General features: G+C 40.5%; 1 protein-coding gene across 3 annotated transcripts in view; it reads right to left on the bottom strand.

Annotated features, from left to right (window-relative positions):
- The window catches only part of LOC122551515 (dual 3',5'-cyclic-AMP and -GMP phosphodiesterase 11A-like), a 420047-nt gene that overhangs the window by 380009 nt on the left and 17165 nt on the right, over window positions 1-22873 (bottom strand). For 2 of the 3 annotated variants that reach the window (XM_043693530.1, XM_043693531.1), the window contains exon 1: window positions 17499-18807. The exons of the other annotated variant lie outside the window; for it this stretch is intronic. In XM_043693530.1, the coding sequence (XP_043549465.1) occupies window positions 17499-18287 (789 nt within the window). In that variant the 5' untranslated portion in view covers window positions 18288-18807. Of the gene's footprint in view, window positions 1-17498; window positions 18808-22873 lie in introns of those variants that run through there. 3 annotated transcript variants of the gene reach the window in all.

Raw genomic sequence — 22873 nt, 5'->3', positions numbered from 1 at the left:
AGCGAAGTTTGCCGATGGTACGAAGTTAGGTGGACAGGCAGGTAGTACTGAGGAAGTGGGGAGGCTGCAGAAGGATCTTGACAGGTTGGGAGAGTGGTCCAGGATTTGGCTGATGGAATTTAACGTGAGCAAGTTCGAGGTCTTGCACTTTGGCAAAAAGAATAAAAGCTTTCTAAATGGTGAGAAAATTAATAAAGCCAAAGCACAAAGGGATCTGGGAGTGCTAGTCGAGGATTCTCTAAAGGTAAACATGCAGGTTGAGTCCGTGATTAAGTAAGCGAATGCAATGTTGTCTCTTATCTCAAGAGGGTTGGAATATAAAAGCAGAGATGTACTACTAAGACTTTATAAAGCTCTGGTTAGGCCCCATTTGGAGTACTGTGTCCAGTTTTGGTCCCCACACCTCAGGAAGCACATACTGGCACTGGTACGTGTCCAGCGGAGATTCACACGGATGATCCCTGGAATGACAGGTCTAACATATGTGGAACGGCTGAGGATACTGGGATTGTATTCGTTGGAGTTTAGAAGATTTAGGGGAGACTTAATAGAGACGTACAAAATAATACATGGCTTGGCAAAGGTGGATGCTAGGAAATTGTTTCAGTTGAACGAGGAGACTAGGACCCGTGGACACAGCCGTAGAATTAGAGGGGGTCTTCCTGAAGAAGGGCCTGTGCCCGAAACGTCGAATCTCCTGTTCCCTGGATGCTGCCTGACCTGCTGTGCTGTTCCAGCAATAAAGTTTCAACTGTGGAATTCATTGCCACGTAGTGCAGTGGAAGCCGGGACGCTAAAAGTCTTCAAGGCAGAGATTGATAGATTCTTGTTGTCTAGAGGAATTAAGGGCTACGGGGAGAACGCTGGTAAGTGGAGCTGAAATGCGCATCAGCCATGATTGAATGGCGGAGTGGACTCGATGGGCCGAATGGCCTTACTTTCACTCCTATGTCTTATGGTCTTATGGTCTTATTATAGAGATTTATAAAATCATGAGGGACATAGATAGGGTAAATAAACAAGGTACTTTCCTTGGGTGGGGGAGTCCAGAACTAGAGGGCATAGGTTTAGGGTGAGAGGAGAAAGATATAAAACTGACTTAAGGGGCAACTTTTACATGCAGAGGGTGGAGAGTGTGTGGAATAGGCTGCCAGAGGAAATGGTGGAGACTAGTACAATTGCAAGATTTAATAGGCATCTAGATGGATATATGAATAGGAAGGGTTTGGAGGGACATGGGCTGGGTGCTGGCTGTTGGGACTAGATTGGGTTGGGATATCTGGTCAGCATGAACGAGTTGGACTGAAGGGTCTGTTTCCATGCTATCCATCTCTCTGTCTGATGGGGTCAAAAAACCTATTTTCCCGCTTTCTCCCCATAACCTTGGCAATCAATAACTTCTTTATGTCAGTTTTAAATATACTCAATGACCTGGCCACCACAGCTTATGTGGCAATGAATTCCATAGATTCACCTCTCTCTGGCTAAAGACATGTCTCATCTTCATTCTAAACAGTCTTTTCTCAACTCTAAAGCTGTGCCGTCAGGTCCTAGTCTTGCCAACGGAAACATCTTCCCAACTCCACTCTATCCAGGCCATTCAGTATTCCAAGTTTCAATCATACTCCCCCCTCAGAGCCTAGTCCCAGAATCCTCAAATGTTCCTCATGTGAAGCCTTTCATTTCAGGGATCATGCTCGTGAATCTCCTCTGAACCCACTCCAGGGCCAATACGTCCTTCCTGGGATTTGTGGTCCAATGTTGCTCACAATATTCTAAATATGGTCTGACCAGAGCTGTATAATGCCTCAGGAGTGCGTCCCTGGTTTTTTATTCTAGTCCTCTCAAGATGAATGCCAACATTGTATTTGCCTTCCTAACTACCAACTCAACCTGCAAGCTTGTGTGGAGTGTGGATTGGGTTGAAATTTTATATTTCATTTATAGGATGTGGACTTCACTGGTTAGGCCAGTATTTACTACCTATTCCTAATTGCTCAGAGGCCAGGTAAGAGTAAATCACATTGCTGTGGTTCTAGAGTCACATGTTGGCCAGACCAAGTGAGGATAGTAGATTTATTTTTTTTTTGGAGGGAAACACTCCTGTTTTTTTTTCCTTTTATACTCCTGTTTTGTTTTTTTTTTCTTTTTTTCCCCTTTAACCCCCACACTACCACCTAAATGTGGTAGTGTTTATGCTTGCGGTTTATTTTTTTTTGTGCTTATTATTTTTTTCCCCAAGAATAGTAGATTTACTTCACTAAAGGTCATTAGTGAACTAGATGAGCTTTTCTGACAACTAACAATGGTTTAATGGTCATCATTAGATCCTTAATTCCAGATACTTTATTGAATTCAACCTTCATTATCTGCCATGTGGAATTTGAAGCTGGTTCCCCTCAACATTAGCTGAGTTTGTGATCAATAATCTAGTGATGATACCACTAGGCCACTGCCTCCCCATTAAATTCTTGATTTAATTATTAAATCAACAAATTTAAAATAGTAAAGAGCTCAATTCTTCTGTGGCTCCACTGGCCTCTTGGAGAGGAAGCATATACTGTCCGAAGCTTTCAGTGGGAGGTGGAATCCCTGATACCTGGGATGCATAATATCCTCCCCCCACTATTTTGATTTAGCCTGTCCCTTTTAACCCCACTTTAGTTTTTGTAATTGTTGCACTGCCCTTAGTGGGCAGTATTTTGCAGTTTATGAATTGTTAATTGGATGATCTGATTAAATTGGTATTTAAAGTTTTTAAAAAGAGCTGACTTTATCTCCCAGTAGTTTTTTGGCTTCTGAACAAGGAAATGGTCCAGCCAGAAAGGTTTTTTTTGTTAAACTGTAGATTTTATAATAAAACCCTTGTAAATCTGAGTCCTTTGACTAATTCAACATATGGATAGTGGTTGTAAAACACGATTCACTTCTTGTCACAATAAGTGGTATCAAAGCATGGAGTTACATTAGGAATTCTTATGCAAACAGCATTGTAATTTACATTCCATTTCTCGGTCTCTGGGCATTCTCCAAGAAGCTGTGACCAATAGCCGCAAGTTAGACCTGTCTAGCTTTATGTATCCAATGCCACATTCTACTTCCTGCACAAGGACCTGCAAAATTATATCCATGTGCAGATTTAGATAGCAATCCAGAAGCGATTACATTTGGTGACATTTGAAGCACAAATAAAACATTAGAATGTCCTACTCGAAAGATCTGCTTTGTGCATATTGATGAATTCTACCTCTGAAAGAATAAAATGCTAAACCATACTGAAGACTTTGCTGCTAAATTTGCTCAAAGTACCAACTATTAATAGTCCAGCTACCTGAGTCGCAACAGTAATTAATGGATTTGCAGAACCATCTATAAGGCAGTTCCACAAGAGCCAAGCAGAGTATTTTTGGGCAGAGGCCCTGGCTTCAATTGGACCATCTGTTATTGATGCAGAGATTGCTGATTCATAGGTTTTATTGTCTGATATTGAAGAAGCACCATCTTCTTATTTCTATATGCTCAATTACTGTAAGAAGTTTCATTAAACTCTCACTAAGCAGTACAGCATGTCAGCCATTTCCATAAAATAGTGACATTACTTGAGTTAATAGTGTCACAACACAAATCACTGTACTGAATTGATTGCAGAGATTTTCTAATCTGTGTGATCAGAGATATTATATCGCACTTCGGGAGCAGGTGGAACTTGTACACAGGCCTCTTGTCCGAGGGATAGTCACCACAAGAGCCTGTCTTTTTAGTCAGTCTGGTCAGCTGTGTTGTTACGCACCTCTGGAGCAGAATTACAGAAATGTAATGATGCACAAGGCGGCTATTCAGCCCATTGAATCTTCATCAGCTGTAATCTGGTGCCAAGCTGTTCTATTCCCCATATTCTTGTACACCATTACTACATTTTTGTTAAAAAAAAAATGAGCTGTAGGTTGGACTTGAACCTGGATCTTTTGACTCTGAGGTGGAGGCACCATCTACAGAAAGCAGGCAGAACCAAGCAGCAGTGGATATGGTGTACGCTAAGCAATTTTGAGACTTTCAGTTGGGAAAAATTTACAAATTGGATGATAATGCTTGCATGCATCAATATAGATTTGAGAGCAAGAGTGAGAATCATTTATTTCAGTGACCGCATGGGTCCTGGGCTCGACTTGCACCCAGCACTTTAGATCCAGATCTAAGTGCTCATGGGTGGTCCTGATGAAGGAGTGATGTGATTGTGGTGAACCATTTATGGAGAAAATGGTGACAATAGCTAACCATTTATGGAGGAAGTATTACTTAAACCTCAACACCATGTCATTTGGGATCTGCAAAGTAGTCACAATAAAAAGCTGACTCCTTATTGGATGTAACTGTGATGGTAAAGAAAGTTGTGAAACTTGGTAGTCTGGTAACTGCAGCTGTAGAGGCTTAGGCATAAGGAAATGCAGGCCTTCACAAACATTTCTTATCTTATTTTCAGCTGTTATCGAGTGAAAAGGAAATAAATTTGTTCAGACACCAGAGGCATCAACACCACCATGACAGGAATATGGAGAATTTCTTGAACAGGCCAAAAAAGCTGAGACGTTTTATTTGATATTTGCCTCCCCAACAAACATTTACAGAGATGTGGTAAATTTTTTCTTAAAGTTATTGTAAAATTTGCTTTAGAAAGTAAATACTATTTTCTAATAAGTAAATACACCTACCCATCAATTTGAGGGATAGTATCCTATGGGATTTGGGTGAGAGTGAGGAATTAGAAAAAGCAATCCTCAACATTATTAAATGTTCATTTTATATTTGTGGTTGATATATTTTTAAAAGATTGCTTTTGTCTGTTGAAAAGCAAAGATTACAGAAATATATAACCAAGCTAATGTTAGAAGAGATGTAGTGGTTCATTGGGCTATTCCATATGTTGGGGTTCATTGGGCTATTCCATATGACTAACTGAAACAGGAACAAAATGAAAATATTACATGGGATAGTTCTCAATCTCAAATTTGAGAGCAGAATGGAAATAGACTTTAAAATAACCCACATTGAAGTTGAAATTGTGGTTTATCACAGTACTTTATCACAGTGACTAAATCACAGGATCATAAGTTGTGGGAGTAAATCAAGTCTGATGCATTCAATGAGACCATGGCTGATCTGATAATGCTCAACTCCATTTTCCTGCCTTTCCCCATAACCTTGATGCCCTTACCACTTAGAAATCTGCCTATCACAGCCTTGAATATACAATGCAGCCTCAACAGCCCTCTGTGGTAAAGAAGACCACAGATTGCTATCCTCAAGAAATTCCTCCTCATCTCGGAAATGTGCAACCCTTATTCTGAGATATTACTCTCTGGTTCCGGACTCTCTCACAAGGTTATACATTTCAATAAAGTCACCTCTCACGCTTCTAATTTCTGAGTAAAAGTCCAGTCTACTCAAAGTCTCCTCATAAGATAACCCCTCTATACCTGGTATCTGCACAGTGTGCCTTGTCTGGACTGCCTGCAATATCAGTATCTGGATCAGTGGTGCTGGAAGAGCACAGCAATTCAGGCAGCATCCGAGCCTGTCCTCGGATGCTGCCTGAATTGCTGTGCTCTTCCAGCACCACTGATCCAGAATCTGGTTTCCAGCATCTGCAGTCATTGTTTTTACCTCTGCAATATCAGTATGTCTTTCCTTAAGTAAGATGCAAAACTGTTCATAGTATTCCAGCCATAGTACCTTATGTAGTTTTAACAGAACAGCACCATTTGTATACTCCATTCCCTTTGAAATAAAAGGTCAACATTTCATTTGCTTTCCCAAGTATCCACTGAACTTGAATGCCAGCTTTACTTTTGATTCGTGAATGAGAATTCCCAATTCCCTCTGTTCCATAATTTTTTTAAAATATTCATTTTAGTAGGATGAGGGTGCTGCTGGCTGGCCAGCATTTATTGCTTTTTCCCAGTTACCTTTGAGAAGGTGGTGATGAGTTGCCTTCTTGAGCCACAGCGGTTCACCTGCCATTCGGGAGGGAATTCCAAGATTTTGACTCAGTGACAGTGAAGAAACGGCAAAATATTTCTATGTCAGATGTCAGGTTATAGTCCAACAGGTTTATTTGAAATCACAAGCTTTGAGCATTGCTCTTTCGGCAAGTGAAGTAGCTACTGGCTTCACCTGATGAAGGAGCAACACTCAAAGCTTGGGATTTCAAATAAACCTGTTGCACTATAACCTGGTGTCATGTGACTTCTGACTTCGGAGTCTAACACGGCATCTCGACATCATGCCAGTATGGTGAATGGGTTGGAGAAGAACTTCAAGATAGTGGTATTCCCATGTATCTGCTATCCTTGTCCTTCGAGGTGGAAGAGATTGTGCGTTTGGAAGGTGCTATCTGAGGATCTTTGGTGAATTTCTGCAGAGCATCTTATAAATAGCATATACTGCTGCCATTGTGTGTCAGTGGTGCAGGGAGTGGATGCTTGTTGTAATGGTACTATAGCTTTAATTGGTATATTTGGCCTGGTTTTTTTTTATGAAGAAAGGTTAAGACAGAGGTATGGAGCAGTCTGCTCAATGCCAATAAAGTAAGCAGCATGTAAGACCTTGGGCTGTTTTTAGAGTTGGAATAATAGAAACAGCCTATATGGGTGGGGTCAAGATCCTATAGAACCAGGATTTTTAGTTTTAGCTTTCTGCAGTTGCTGGGATCTTGAAGCTGGATAGGAAGCACTTATTTCTCTATCTTAGTTACAGCTAAACGTTGAGGTTCTCTCCTTGCTGCTAGAATTGCATTTTTTCTTTCCCAAGAGTGTGTTTCTGTTACTATATTGGAACAATTAATTAGTAGTCGTTAATATATCAATTTGTTAAACAGCTCAATAGCGATAAAGTTAAGCCAAATCTTTTCCTTTATTTTTATTTTGTCTATATTTTAACTATAGCGTAAAAATAAAAGGTGCTTTGCTTCAAATCTGGTAGTTTAACCATCTGAATTGCATCCAGAATGCAATGCCTGACATGCCTTTAAAATAAGAAAAAGTTAGGATCTAGGCTATCTTCTTAAGATATTTTGAAAGGATTTGGTCTGTCCATAACAAATTGGAGGCTCTTGACAGGATCAAAATCTCTAATTCCTGGTTGGGTTTAGGATTAATGGACCAAAGGCACCGAATGGTTACTGTTGGTGTTTTTCTTTTAATTTTGGGTGTTAATAGGATGCACCTTACGTAATAATAGTTTTTTCAGTCACTAAGAATTTCCTGAGGCGAAAAAACTCACTTTGGGAGTTTTACAGAAAGTGAGCAAGGCAAAGCTTTTGGAATTGTCAAGACAAGCTGGAGTTGGGGTTGTCTGTGTGAAAAAGGGAGTTACTGTAATTGCAGCAACAGCTCGACATTTATGACTGCTGGAAATGCCAACAGAATCATTGGAAATGGCTAAAATTCAATTGTAAATGAAGCAGCTTGAATATGAAAAAGAAATGAAACAGCTTGAATTACAATTGCAAACAGAAGAAAAGCAGAAAGAGAGAATAGCTCTAGCAGAGGAAAATAAAAGGAAAGAATAACTCTGGCAGAACAAAAAGAATAGGAAAGGATGAAAAGGAGAAAGAGTTTTTGAAATTTAGAGGTTGAAACTGAAAACTCAAAGTTGACTTAAAATGGCCGAGGTACAGGTGAAAGGTAAGAGTAGTGATAAGAATAGTTATGGAAAGCAATCCCATTGTAGACAAAGGGCTGGTGAGAATCCATTTAAATATGTCCAAACATTGCCTGAGTTCAACGAGAAGGATGTAGAAGCCTTTTTTCATTTCACTTAAGTATCTTAATAAATGAAATGACTAATGACCATGTGGGTATTGTTGCTCCAAACGAAGTTAGTACGTAGAGCTAGTAAGGTTTTTGCATCATTATCAGAGGAGATATCTGGGAGTATAATGAGGTTAAAAAAATGCTATCTTAAGTGCATATGAACTAGTCAAAGAAGATTACGGACAACATTTTAGGAATCTAAGACGGGACTCTAAAAAAAGCATACATAGAGTTTGAAATAATCAAACAAGGTAATTTTGATACATGGATAAGGGCATCGAAAATAGATCAAACATTTATCCAGGTATCAAAGTTACCTTGTTTGATTCTTTCAAACTCTATGCATTATTTTTAGAGTCCCGTCTCAGAGAAACAATTATTTTGGAGGAATTCAAAACTTCATTTCCTGAGGGAGTGAGAATTCATGGAAGAGCACGGTTAAGATTGCAAGATTAGCAGTGGAAACGGCAGTTGATTATGAGTTGGTTCATAAATCAAAGTTTGGCTTCTGACATCAATTTCAATTGGCGAGGCATAGAAATTGGGGAAAAGAGAAATCTTTAGGTGGTAAGGGAAAAGGAGATCACATTGAGGATAGTAAAGAGTTTACCACAGGGTATAAAGGAAACCCATCTGGGGAAAGAGAAGTAAAAAAATCTCAGGTGTTTTCATTACAATAAAGTAGACCACATGAAGTTGCAGTGTTGGTGGTTTAGAAAAAGCACTGGGAAGACAGATATGGGAAAATAAGATAAGCTAGTGAATTTTGTTAAAGTGGTAAAGGAAACTACAATGGAAGCTAAAAAGCTGCAGAAGAATGTACAGCCTGGTCAGGGGTTGGTTGAGAAGAAAATGCGAGATGTCTTTAAAGAATTTACTTGTGTGATAAGGTTTATCATATCTGGCAGGAAGAGTAGGTAAAAAAATTGAGATATGGGAGCAAGTCAATCGTCGGCGGCATGTTGGCTCAGTGGTTTGCAGTGCTGTCTCACAGTGCAAGGGAGCCATGTTCTGTTTCATTTGGCCTCAGACATTCGACCTCTGACCTTCGGGTGACCATCCTCCAAGACAGACTTCGGGACAGGGAACAACACAAAGTGGCTGAACAGAGGCTGATAGCCAAGTTTGGTACCCATGGGAATGGCCTCAACTAGGACCTTGGGTTCATGTAACACTACAGGTAATCCCATTGCGACACACACACACACACTTACGGGGTGAATTTGTACTTGCAGAATTACATTTTATTTTGCTTAAAAACTGTATGAATCCATGCAAGATTCTGTAAATTCCTTTTTTAGATTAGAATCAGTCTGAACATTGGGGCACAGACAGCCTCACACAGGGCACCTCACACCTTCAATGCACTAGCCGGGACAGCGTGGCACCAATTGTTAAAGTTCATTTGAGAATGTAACTTTAAGAAAGTTCTGGAATTTACATATGAAAGAACTGAAAACAACATGCCATTCTAAAAGAGGAGAGACTTAAACAATCCAGATCTTTTTTCAATATTTAATTTCAATTACATCACACTGTAAACTGTTGCTATAAAATTCTATATCCTACTATCTTATACTCCATAACCACCAGATGAAGGAGCAGTGCTCCGAAAGGTAGTGCTTCCAAACAAACCAGTTGGACTATAACCTGGTGTTGTGCAATTTTTAACTTTGTACACCCCAGTCCAGTACCGCACCTCCAAATCAGGTTAGGTAAATTAGCCATGCTAAATTGCCCATAGTATTCAGGGATGTGTAGGTTAGGTACATTAGTCACAGGTAAATGTAGAGTAATAGGGTAGGGGAATGGGTCTGGGTGAATTACTCTTCGGAGGGTTGGTGTGGACTTGTTGGGCCAAAGGGCCTGTTTCTACACTGTAGGGATTCTATGATAATCTGATGATGAGAGGTGAGGAAATGCATAGTTTAGGAGTATTGCTGGAAAAAAGTGGTAATATGTGGAAGTCATGGTGAGAAGAGCAATAGTACATTATATAAAGTGAGGTTGGTGAGAGTGGAGAAAAGTGGTGAAGTGATAGAAGGCATAATAGAGAAATGAAAAGATTAAATAGAGCAGGTGAGTTGGCTAGATAGCATTTAAAAGACGCACAGTGTGAGACAAAATAGAATGCAGACAAGAAACCAAAAATTTGCAAGTTTGCTAGTGGAGATAAAGAGTCAGTCTTACTTCCAGTGGTAAGTGACCCTTTAAAAACAAGGTTTAATGGGCCTTATCAAATCAAAATGAAATTGGGTGAGGTGAATTATTTGATAAGAACGCCAGATCTAAAGCAATCTCACAAAGCATGTCATGTGAATCTGCTAAAAAGATATTTTGATAGGGAAGGAAAGCACTCTGTATTTGTTACAATACAGAGTGAAACATCAAATTCAGTTGATTCTAAACTGGACATTTCTCAAATTAATTTGGACAATGAGGCAGTTCTCAAAAATTGGGATATTGAGTTACCTTCAAATGAAAATCGAATTGACCTGAAAGACTTGTTTTAATCACATGGGGAGATATATGGGAATAAGCTGGGAAGTACAACTCTGATTGCACATGATGCAAAAGTTTAATAGAATCCCTACAATGTGGAAACAGGCCATTTGGTCGAACAAGTCCACATCAACCCTCCAAAGAGTAATCCACCCAGACCCATTCCACTATATTTACGCCTAACTAACGCACCTAACATACACATCCCTGAACACTGTGGGCAATTTAGCATGGCCAATTCATCTAACCTGCACATCATTGGATTGTGGGAAGAAGCCAGAGCACTTGGAGAAAACCCACGCAGACACAGGGAGAATGTGCAAACTCCACACATAGCCGCCGCAGACTGGAATCGAACCCGGATCCCTGGTGCAGTGAGGCAGCAGTGTGAACCACTGAGCCACCGTGCTGCCCGAAGTAGGAAATGCTGTTCCAATTAAGCAACATCCCAAAGACTTAACCCATTAAAGTTGGAGCAAGTTCAAAACGAGATTGAATGTTCGCTCAAAGACATTAAAATCGAAGTGAATTGTAGTGAATGGAGCTCACTAGTAGTGGTAGTGCCAAAACTAGATGGTACCCAACAATTACGTGTGGACTATCGCAATGTCAATGCATTCATATCCTATTCCACATTTGGAAGACTGTATTCAGAAGGTGGGACAAGCAACTTATATTATAAAGTTGGACTTATTCAGAAGAAACTGGCAGATATCTTTACCTGAAAGAGCCAAGGAAATTTTGGCTTTTTGAATGGATTATAACAGTTTAAAGTCATGCCATTTTGCAAGAAAAATGCACCAGTCACATTCCAAAAGCTAACCAAAAACAATTTCTGGATTACCCAATTGTGTGGTGTACATTGACAATCTGGTGATTTTTAGTCACACGTGGAAGGAACATTTGCAGCATCTATTGGAATTATTTGATTGACTTTGGGAGGCAGATTTGGAGATAAACCTGACCAAGGATGAGGTGGCAAAAGCCCAGGTCACATTCCTGCGCCATGTTATTGGACATGGACAGATGGCCCCATGGGATGTGAAAAGATTTTTGGGGAGTTTCCTATACCATTGATGAAGAGCAAAGTACAAATTCCTGGGATTGAGTTGTTTTTATTGGAAGTTCGTATCAAATTTTAGTAGCATAGTTGCTCCACTGACTGGCTGGTTGAAGAAGTGCAGAAAGTTTCAGTGGTCAGAAAAGTGTCGAAGCATTTGACAGCATGAAAGCTGTGTTAACCACACTTAATTATGCAAAGCCATTTGAAGTGGCTATTGATGTGGGTGTCAAGATGACAAGGAGAAGTTAGAAAGACCTATTGGATATTTTTCCATAAAATTGAATAATCATTTGAAAAACTGCACAGTTGAGAAAGAGACCTTGAGTTTAGTGTGTTTGTTGCAACATTCAACATTTATATTGCCCATAATGTCTGAGGCAATTGTATATACTGATCATAACCTTTTAAAGTTTTTGGGAAAAGTTAAAGATAAAAATACCAGACTCTGTTTAGAGCTTAATATTGCAGGCATTCATTTCAAAAAGAGAACATAATTGCTGAATCGTTGTCACAACTTTGAAGGAAGACGGAGATGGTGGCAGTAAAAACAAAGACTGAAATGAACTGTAGTACTGAATATTTGCATACTTCGAGCCAATGTAATATGTAGGTATTGTAGTTTACTAATAGCATAATGCGAAAGGCTTTTAAAAAATAAGCCATCTCTTTATATTGATGATTCATTTTTTAAAGGAGGGCAAGTGTTACAATACTATGGCTTTAAGAGGTGTATTTTGTCAGGATTTTTATATGACGAAAGGTTAAGACAGAGGCACAGACTGGTCTGCTCAAAGTCAATAAAGTAAACAGCATGTGAGGCCGTTGTTTTTTTTTAAACAAGATGAAGCCTGTATGGGTGGGTCAAGCTCTCACAGAACCAGGATTTTTAGTTTTAGCTTTCTGCAGTGGGTGCAATCTTGAAGCTGGATGTGGAAGCTCTTATTCCTGTCTCTGTTACAGCTAAAAGCTGGGTTCAGCTTCTGCTGCTAGAATTGCATGTGAGACAATCTAATTTACTGAATTTGTCTTTTAATAAGGATGTGTTTATGGGATGTTACTATATTGGAACAATTAATTAGTAGCTAATATATATTATTTTGTTAAGCATTTCAATAGAGTTAAGCCAATTCTTTTGTTTTATTTTATATCGTCTGTAAAAAGAAAATGTGTTTTGTTTACAGTTGAGTAGTTTGACCAACTGAATTGCATCCGGAATGCAATGCCTGACACTTACCTTTAAAATAAGAAAACGTTAAGATCTAGGCAACCTTCGCAATATATTTTGAAGGGGTTTGGTCTAGTACATAACATTGTTGATGCAGTGCTGCTTTGTCCTAGATGGTATTAAGCTTCTTGAGTGTTACTGGAGCTGCACCCATTCAGGCAAATGGGGAGTATAGCATCACATTCCTGACTTGTGCCTCGTAGATGGTGGCAGGTTTTGGTCATTGGTGGTGGGCGGGAGGGGGGGGGGGGGGTGTTGTGTGTCAGGAAATGAGTTCCTTATCACAGTATTCCTAGTCTCTGAACTGTCTTTGTTGCCATTGTGTTTATGTGGTGAGTCCAGTTGAGTTTATGGTCAATGGTAATCCCAAGGATGTTGATTGTAGGTAATACCATTGAATGTCAAGAGGCGGTGGTTAGATGGTCTCATATTGGTGATGGTCATAGTCTGGCATTTAGTCTGACATTTGTGTGGCATGAATGTTACTTGTCAGGCCAAGCCCTGGATATTGTCCACACCTTACTGCATTTGAACATGGACTACTTCAGTATCTGAGTCGTCGCCAATGGCACTGAATGTTGCACAGTCATCAACGAACATCCTCACTTCTGACCTTGTGATGGAGGGAAGGTCACTGATGAAGCAGCTGAAGTTGGTTGAGCCTAGAACTCTCTCCTGAGGAATTCCTGCAGAGATGTCCTGCAGCTGAGGTGATTGATCTCCAACAAGTATGACCATTTTCCTATGTATCAGGTATGACTCCAACCAGCAGACACTTTGCCCGATACCCTTGATTCCGGTTTTTGTTGGACTCTTTGATGCCTTGAGGCCTCAGTCGAATGCAGCCTTGGTGTCAAGAGCTGTCACTCTCACCTCACCTCTGGAATTCAGCTATTTTGTCCATGTTTGAACCAAGGCTGTAACGAAGTCAGGAGCGGAGTGGTTCTGGTGGACTCCAAACTGGGTGTTACTGAGCAAGTTATTGCTGAGCAGATGCTGCTTTATAGCACTGTAGGTGATACCTTCCATCACTTTATGATGATTGAGAGTAGGCTGTTGGGCCAGTAATTGGCTGGATTTGGCCTGCTTTTTTGTGCACCGTGGGGGAGATGCCAGTGTTGACTAGAGGAACAGCAAGTTCTGGAGCACAAAACTTCAATACTATTGCCAGAATGTTGTCAGGGCCCACCTTGATATGATGTGGAGAGAACTGAATTAGCTGAAGACTGGTATTTGTAACACTGGGGACCATTGGAGGAAGCAGAGATGGATCATCCACTTAGTACACTTCTGGCTGAAGATTGCTGCAAATGTTTCAGCTGTATCTCAACATTAGTGTGCTGAGCTCTTCCATCATTGAGGATGGGGATATTTGTTGACAAAGTTAAAAACCATACAACACCAGGTTATAGTCCAACAGGTTTATTTGGAAGCACTAGCTTTCAGAGGTGCTGCTCCTTCATCAGGTGGTTGTGGAGTATAAGATCATAAAACACAGAATTTATAGCAAAAGATTATACTGTCATAGAGTGATAAATTGAACATACCATATTCAATATACACTGTATGGCATTGTAATCTCATGCTATAAATTCTGTGTTTTATGATCTTATACTCTACAACCACCTGAAAGCTAGTGCTTCCAAATAAATCTGTTGGGTCAATAATTTGGTGTTATGTGACTTTTAACTTTGTCCACCCCAGTCCCTACACATCAGCATATTTGTGGAGCCTCCTTCTCCAGTCAATTGTTTAATTGTTCACCACCATTCGTGATTGAATGTGTCAGGACTGCGGAGCTTAGATCTGATCCATTGGTTTTGTGATTGCTTAACTCTGTCTATCATTTGCTGCTTATGCTGTTTGGCATGCAAGTAGTCCTATTTGATAGCATCACCAGATTGACACCTCATTTTTATATAGGTAAAAACAATGACTGCAGATGCTGGAAACCAGATTCTGGATCAGTGGTGCTGGAGCTGAGGCAGGGCTGACTGTAGAGAGGTTAGGTGCCGGCGCATTGCTGCAAGCGTGGAGCGGAGGATCTTGAAGGAGAACTGTTGCTGGTGTTTTTGAATCTGTAGTCTGTACTAGTCCAGCACCACTAATCCAGAACCTCATTTTTAGATATGCCCAGTACTGTTCCTGACATGGCCTCCTGCACTGTCCTAATACTTTGCACTTGTTTCACCATTTAAATAATATTCAGTTCCTGCAAAGCTGCATAATCACATTTTTTTTCCAACAGTATACTCCATCTGTCAAGTTTTTGTCCACTTACGTATCCTGTCTATATCATTCCTCAGACTCTGTCATCCTCACCACTTGCCCTCCCACCTATTTTCGTTATCTGCAAACTTGGCTATAGTAAATTCACCCTCCTCATCTAATTCATTATAGATATATGTTGTATATAATTGTGGCTCCAGCACTAATCACTGTGGCACAAAACTGGTTATAGGCTGTCATCTTGAAAATGATCCCCTTACCCCAAGTCTGTATTCTTTTAGTTAGACAATCCTCAAAACTACACTAATATCTTATCTAGAACACTATGAGCTCTTATATTAAGTAGCCTAATGTATTGTACCTTGTCAAACACTTTCTGAAAATTCAAATATTACATCCACTGCTTCACCTTTATTTATCTGGCTTGTTATCTTCTCAAAAGAATTATAGTAAATTTGTCAGTTATGATTTTCCATTATGAAAACATGCTGAGTGTCTAATTATATTATGTTCTTCTAAATTCTCTGCGATTACAGTTTCCTTTATTAAAGAAGAACACTACTGTATTCCCATAACAGACTTTAAGCTAACTGGTCTATGGTCACCTTCTTTGTCTCCCGTTTTTCAATAAAGGTGTCACATTGGTAGATTTCAATCCTCTCTAAAGTAACAAGCGCAAGTGAAAACGAACATGTGGACCTTTAAGGTAAGCAAATGATAAAACGAATATCGTTCAAAATATTTACTTTTCTCTGCAGTAAAATTGATGTTGACTCGACTTGAAGACCTAACTTAGGAGCGCCCCCTGCTGTTACGTACGCTTGGAGAATTGATCATTGAGACGAACGGTGGAGTTGATAGTGTCTTATCAATTTGGCACCATAAATCATTTCACTAGCTTTAAACAAACAATCTATACACCAGAGACTTTTTTTTCACGCTGTGCTCTAGGAATTATTTCCAAGCGATGCATTTAAATATCCTGTGAGGTTCATCTGTTGTTAGTGTGACAGAGGTTTCCGCGAATTTCTGGAGTATTGCTTGGATACAAACTATAAGCGACCTCTGTGACTTCATCCCGCGTCATTGTTTAAATATTGTTAGTGGATCACATGGTTACATGTTTTATTCTGTTTATTGACAGCAGTGGGAATAGATTCCTAGATGACTTAACGCAAGTCTGGGACGGGAGTTATCCAGATTCTAAATATTCCGAACAGCACGCAGCAAGAATACGGATGTTATGTATTATTTAACGTGATTGTATACCATTCAATCTTCTAGCCTTTTTTGTTACTTCTGAAAAGGGAATTAAAAACTTTTTTTCCTCGTATTGTGATTATCAAATTACCTGGAATGCACAATTTGAATAAGATACTGGATAACTTGTGGAGATTTTGTAGGGGTATGATGACAAAAACCCGGTGATGCCGGATTTTATGGATCACTGTGCTTGGAAAGATTCTGACAGTTTTAGTTTACTGCTCCAGAAACTGCAGTCTCAGTTAGGAATATGAAACCATGCCAAACATCAGAAAGTCTGTGTCAAACAAAATATGTCATATTATTTTTCATATATTAAGGGTGTGTTTAAGATGTACATGCGACATTGAGTCCTAAAAAAAATTTGCAATTTTGAATTAATTTATGTTTTCTTCCAAAATAGTGAAGCAAGAGGCAACACTAGTTCAGTTCTCCAGTTGTCCTCTTTCTGAGGACACTTCTACCTGGAACTTCCCCTCCTTCCTTCATAACAGCATTTAAATTATCTCCTTTGTTAATTATTCTCCAATAAATTAGATTAGATTAGATTACATTACAGTGTGGAAACAGGCCCTTCGGCCCAACAAGTCCACACCGACCCGCCATTGTTATTGTCACCAATCAACGTGATATTTTAACTTTATTTTAAGAGTTTATATTTATCTCGTCCAGCATTGTGCAAAGGTCAGCTGATAAACGTCTAAATGAATTATAGTTAAACCCGACCTTTCCTGATCACACTCTGATGACCCCTTTTCAAGGATCAAAATGTATCGTCAGTCAAAGGATTAAATTTGCGTTGTATTTCTTCATTTATATAAAAAAGCGATGAAATGCTGCTGATATTCTATTTTGTTCATTACGAGCACGATTTAAGCAGAGTATGGGAATGTCATATACACAACACATATAGGTAAGAAAGAATTCCATTCTAAAAGTCCACAATTGATCAGGTTTTCCCAAATAACTAAGCAAGGTGGTGGCAATGTTAATGCGTTTACCAGTGAACTATCTGACTTTACCACCTGAAAACGAGCTGAAGGATGAACTAAATCCTTTACTAAATGAAAATATTTATCTTACACATACTCCAAAAAAGGAGCAACTGTTAATTTAAGTTGCATCTATTTAAATAAAATGGTCGCTGGCTTACTGCACTGTAAAGCATTTGGATTTTAACCGATTCTTCAGGAAAGCTACAATGGAATGGGACGCCGGGGGTTGGGGTGGGGATAAGGGACAGAACGTTTCCTGTAAATTGTGTTTGTAATGTTACAATACTTTTATCTTTGACATTTTTAGTGCAGACACTACATATTCTTAGTCATTCCTTTTATATTTGAAGTACAAGCTGTGTGAAACAAACGTAGTCTTCCAGGGGTTCTTTCGCGCTCGGAATTCTTACCTGGTAAGCATCAGGAATATTGACCGTCTGTCCGTGTTCCGCCACATAACCAATGATTCCTTTCCCCCAAGGCACCTGCACTTCGTTGGAGTTTTCCATACTGCACGAAGGTAGCACTGTGGTCCCTGCGTGCACGTCAAAGAATTTGGACACTAGAGTCTTTTTATTGGAAGTTCCTTCCACAAGGAACAAGGAGCATCGGTCGGCATCGACCAGGATACAGACGAATATGAGGATTTTGTAGCTCAGGCTGGTCAGGTCCAAATCATTGGAGATGTCTTTGACGAGTTCCAGAAAGAATTCTCTCTCGTTGTTATCCCTGAGTTCGCATTTGTAGTCGATCGCCGTGGATGCATACTGAGGGATATTGACCCGAGATTCCAATAAGGCGCTCAAGATGTGGGCTGTGGTGGGAGGTAGCGAGCTGGCTTTCCTGAGGAGAGCTCGCCTCCTCATGCTGGAGAGTGGTTCCTTGTCCCTGGAGTTCACATGCTCGTCGTAAGTCCTGTTGACGGTCATCGCCTTAGATCTGGCAAAGTTTTTTCTGAGCTCCCGCTGGGAGGGTCTCCTCTGCAGGCCATCTCCTTTGGTCACCCAGCACTCCTTGGCGACAGCGCCCTTCTCCCCTGTAGTGGGGGTCGATGGGGTTTTGCTGAGATGATGCTGCTTGAGCCACTTCTCCACCGCGCTGTATTTGCCTTTCCTCAGCAGGTAGTCTTCGAAAAGATCTGGATGATTATCCAGAAAAGTTTCCACTTCGGAGAAGTCTAGCTTTGTAGACCCCGACATTGCTGGAACTAGAGAAGTCTTAGTCAGTCTAACGAATTGTATCCCACTGAAGTATCATATCAGCACGTTCAGTCCTTAACCTGCGTTTACGGTAATCTACAGGTTAGAATTCAGGCATATTTAAAGTGAATAATCCGCCTGAACGCCATGCTGTATATCTACACAACCGCACTCAATAATTTCTCACTAACGATTGATGTGAGCAGCCTGCTGTTTGATGCTCTCCGATATCTTGCCGTGAAAGGAATGACAGTCTAGTCGGCTCTGTTATCTGCCCATGTTGGGAGCGCTGATGCTGCGTAACAAGGCACGGCCAAGAATGACAGAGAAAGCGTGGATCCTCCTGATCCACTGACGTAGAGGGGTCACTGTTTGCTGCCGAAGTCTATCCTGATTTCTGGTGCAGTAACATCCCGCTCCTAGTTTGTTTCCTCCTTGCCAGGATGAATAATATCATTTCTAGTAAATCTTCAAGAAATATTGGATTGCATTCTCCAGCAAACTGATATCGAAACAAAAAGGTTCAAATGTGTTAGAACGGCAATAGATTTATTCTCAGAATACAAAAGGTTCCTGAATGTCGGACTAAATTAATAACAAGCCATTTTTTTTTACCTGCATGAAAGAATATGTTCGACTATATTATCATCTACGGTAGATGTGAACCAGATATTTCTGATTAAAACAATTATTTTTATTTTGTCTCTGGTTTACACAATACTCATTTTGTTGGTCTCTCCATCGAAGTAATGTACTAAACGAATAAGCAGCGTTAAACAAATAGGAAAGGAGTAAGCAGCGTTGAACAAATGGGATAGGTAAGGCACAGCTCCCAGTCCAATCCATACAATGTGCTGAAATGAATGGATTATAATCGCCTCCAACAAGCAGCGACTTCAAAGTGTTCAGTGAAATTTAGGACTTCTTCCGTGTCTTCCCCCGCCCCCCCAAAAAAACATCTGAACATGTTCTACAGCCAGAGGGACTGCTTCGTAGGACCTGTGTTCCATGTCTTACAATTTATTTTCTCGCGAAGATTTCCCCGCTTTAAAGCTAGCACTTCTCCTTACATGGTATCATGAAAAGATACAGCTTCATCAATGTAGTCACAACTCATTTACAAGCACCGCGCCCACAAGTGAAGGCGGCTCGTGGAGAAATGTGCTACCACACCAAATACAATCCGATGAAATGTGCAGGATTTATTTTTGAACAATAAAATTTCTTTCATCAGTGAGGTAACAATACAATTAAGAACTGTTGTCTCAATCCTCTGTCATGCCTGTCAATGAAAGTCGTTTTTGTTCACCTTCTGTTGAGATTTGTCTCTTTATGGCCAGTTGAGTCTGGAATGAAAAGCAGCAGAGCTGGGAATAAGTCAGTATGTGTGAGTACAAAAGCGAGCACCACCGAATGGAACTGGGTTTCAATTCCAGACTGAGATTTTCTGAAAGACTTTCAGACCCGTGACGAAAGCCATGTCAGTGACTGACACGCATGCGTGCCCACTACCTTTCATTGATGAAGAGGGAGTCTGCTCGCGCCCTTCCGGGTAAATGGGCGAGTTGCAATCTGATCGCTTCAGAACCATGTGGCTCGCTCATCAGCTCGCATAGTGTTCATCCCGTCCACTTGATTTTTCTCTCTGATCCCCTGATGTTGGTGTTTTCAGGTGTAAACCAATGACCAGATTTTGGACCTTGTTATGAATGGCGAGTGGGAACTAAAGTGCTGTTGTGCAAAGAAGCAGTGATCTGTGCACTGGCTGCCTCATAGGCTCGACTTGTCAGTTTCATACACCTATTCCGAGTGTTTAATTCTTAGCAATGCTATTTTTATTAAATTACAGACTCGCCTACAGTAAAAGGCTTAGTCTGAACAATATGTAGTCCTGGATCGTCTTCCAAATGGGAATATTTGCGGGTGATTACAATGTTATTTAATTGTGAAACTGAAAATATTGAAAATGCTTTGATATCAATGGATAAGGTTGTGATAGACTAGTAGAAGCACTGAGCCGGCTTTACAAGAGATGGTAAGCCGTTGTTTTTGGTTTATAAACGGCCCCACTCCGCAGTGTTTCAGTCATTCTGATTCGAGGAGTAATGACACAATCGCATCTCCTCCGAACGTGGAGTCATAGCATCAATTCCGATTGCAAACAAAACTGCTGTCTGCCTCAGTGTACTTTTCACCAACTGTCACTGTTTAATATTCAGTTCGAGCAAGCTGTATCATGTGATCTGGAGGAAACAAATATACCGCCGCCTCCGATATTTACCCGTTACAGACAAGCCTATTTGCCAGGTGAAGGTGCTTAGAAATTAAACCTGTCTCTTTTATTGCTTTGTACTTTGTTTGGAAATGCTGTTCGCAATTGTAGCTTGAGGCGGTTTGTCCTTTCAACGTAGCTGTCTCATCTCATTGGCTTCCTCTGAAGCAATGAAATGCTGCAGTTAATTATTTATACCATTAACACATTTTAACTATTAATCTGATTAATTTTGAAAACGTTTATGTTTTAATGTTCTTAGCATAAAATTTCTCTTAACTGAGATAGATTAGAGTTAACGGCATTAAAGGCAGAAGTTTTTTGTTGTATCTGTCAATCTACGGGGAACACAGGGTCCCCGTTAATTTGCACATCTTCCAAATGAAAGCGACACATGGAAGTACTCGGATTGAAATCTTATACTCAAATTCAACATTCTAAAAACAGTCTTTCTTTTCCAAACTTCGGGCTAACAAATTTCAAACAACATTTAGAGTGTTTTCACAAAGCCGTTGATCGCAAAATGCTTCACAGCCAATTAACGTTAACGCGTAACGGGAAACCCAGTCGGTTCAAATCAAGTCGCCATAATTTTAACAGTTCATAGGGCTGCTCTCTTACTAGAGAGACGACTCGGGTGATTTAACCTGAGGGCCACCACACCTCATGCCAGGGGAGAAGTTGAGAAGGAGGGTCCTTCATGGTAACCTCAGCCTGTGAGGGAATTGAACCCACGCTGACGGCATCATACCCCCAGCCCTGAAGATGGGTTATACCCGAAACGTCGACTTCTACACCACCTGTTGCTGCCTGGTTTGCTGTGTTCTTCCAGCCTCCTTAGCAAACTAACCTACAGCCAACTGAACGAAACCGACCCCACCCAACCACTGATATATAGCTAAAGATAAACATTGCCTGGGACACTGGGAGAATTTACATGTTCTTCGATTAGTCGTGGTCTGGGATCTTAAACACCCATAGTATTAGTGTCACAGCTGGAGAAGGGCACGTTAGACAACTGGCCATGAATCATTAACTCGGTATTGAATGTCTGACTAGATTATGTGTTCATGCCGAAGACACTTGAGTCCAAAGCCAAGGCAGAATGTAATCTTGGGGTTTTCAATGTCCACCACTACTACTGGTCAAACTGGACAAGTTCTAAAGGAAATAGTTGCTAGACTGGGTCTGCGGCAGGTATTGTGTGAAACAACAAGTCGGAAAAACATACTTGGCCTCATGCTCACCAATCTGTCCATGACAGTCTTGGTAGGAGACTTTGTGGAGATGAGGTCCTACCTCCACATTGAAAGTACCTTGCACAATATTCAGCATCTTTTGTGACTCCTCAGATGCTGAAGTAGTCCATACCCAAGTGCAAGAAGACCTGGACAATATTGAATCATGGGTTGTATTAAGGACCAGACCAGACACCAAAGGATTTTACAACGGCAGTGCAGACCCTAATCTTTTCTAGTTGCCTGTATTGCTAGCAAGACAAAGCTTTTCACTTTGCCTTGGTACACATGACAATAAATTCAATTCAATTCAAGTGCATACTCCAATGTGATGCAACTGATCAAACTAACTGATGTTAAACAAAATAATTGATTCAAACATGAAACAGAGGAACCTCGATTATTGAATATTGGATTATCAGAAGGAGATCTTGAGAGCCCGATAGGAACATTACATCAAAGACATGTTTCCACTACTGATCACGTCTTTTGTTTACAGTGATTAAAAGTGAAGTCAACATTGTCCTGTACAGGGCAAAGGTCATAGAGATATATAGCTCGGAAACAGACCCTTCGGTCCAACCCGTCCATGCCGGCCGGTTATCCCAACCCAATCTAGACCCACCTGCCAGCACCTGGCCTATATCCCTCCAAACCCTTCCTATTCATATACCCATCCAAATGCCTTTTAACTGTTGCAATTGTACCAGCCTCCACCACTTCCTGTGGCAGCTCATTCCATACACGTACCACCCTCTGTGTGAAAAAGTTGCCCCTTAGGTCCCTTTTATATTTTTCCCCTCTCACCCTAAACCTATGCCCTCTAGTTCTGGATTTCCCCAACCCAAGGAAAAGACTTTGCCTATTTATCCTATCCATACCTCTCAATTTTGTAAACCTCTATAAGGTCACCCCTCAGCCTCTGATGATCCAGGGAAAACAGTCCCAGCCTGTTCAGCCTCTCCCTGTAGCTCAGATCCTCCAACCCTGGCAACATCCTTGTAAATCTTTTCTGAACCCTTTCAAGTTTCACAACATCTTTACGATAGGAAGGAGACCAGAATTGCATGCAATAT

The sequence above is a fragment of the Chiloscyllium plagiosum genome, chromosome 7, assembly GCF_004010195.1.
Source record: "Chiloscyllium plagiosum isolate BGI_BamShark_2017 chromosome 7, ASM401019v2, whole genome shotgun sequence".
Taxonomy (NCBI): Eukaryota; Metazoa; Chordata; class Chondrichthyes; order Orectolobiformes; family Hemiscylliidae; genus Chiloscyllium; species Chiloscyllium plagiosum.
This window is presented reverse-complemented; position numbering and strand designations above follow the sequence as displayed.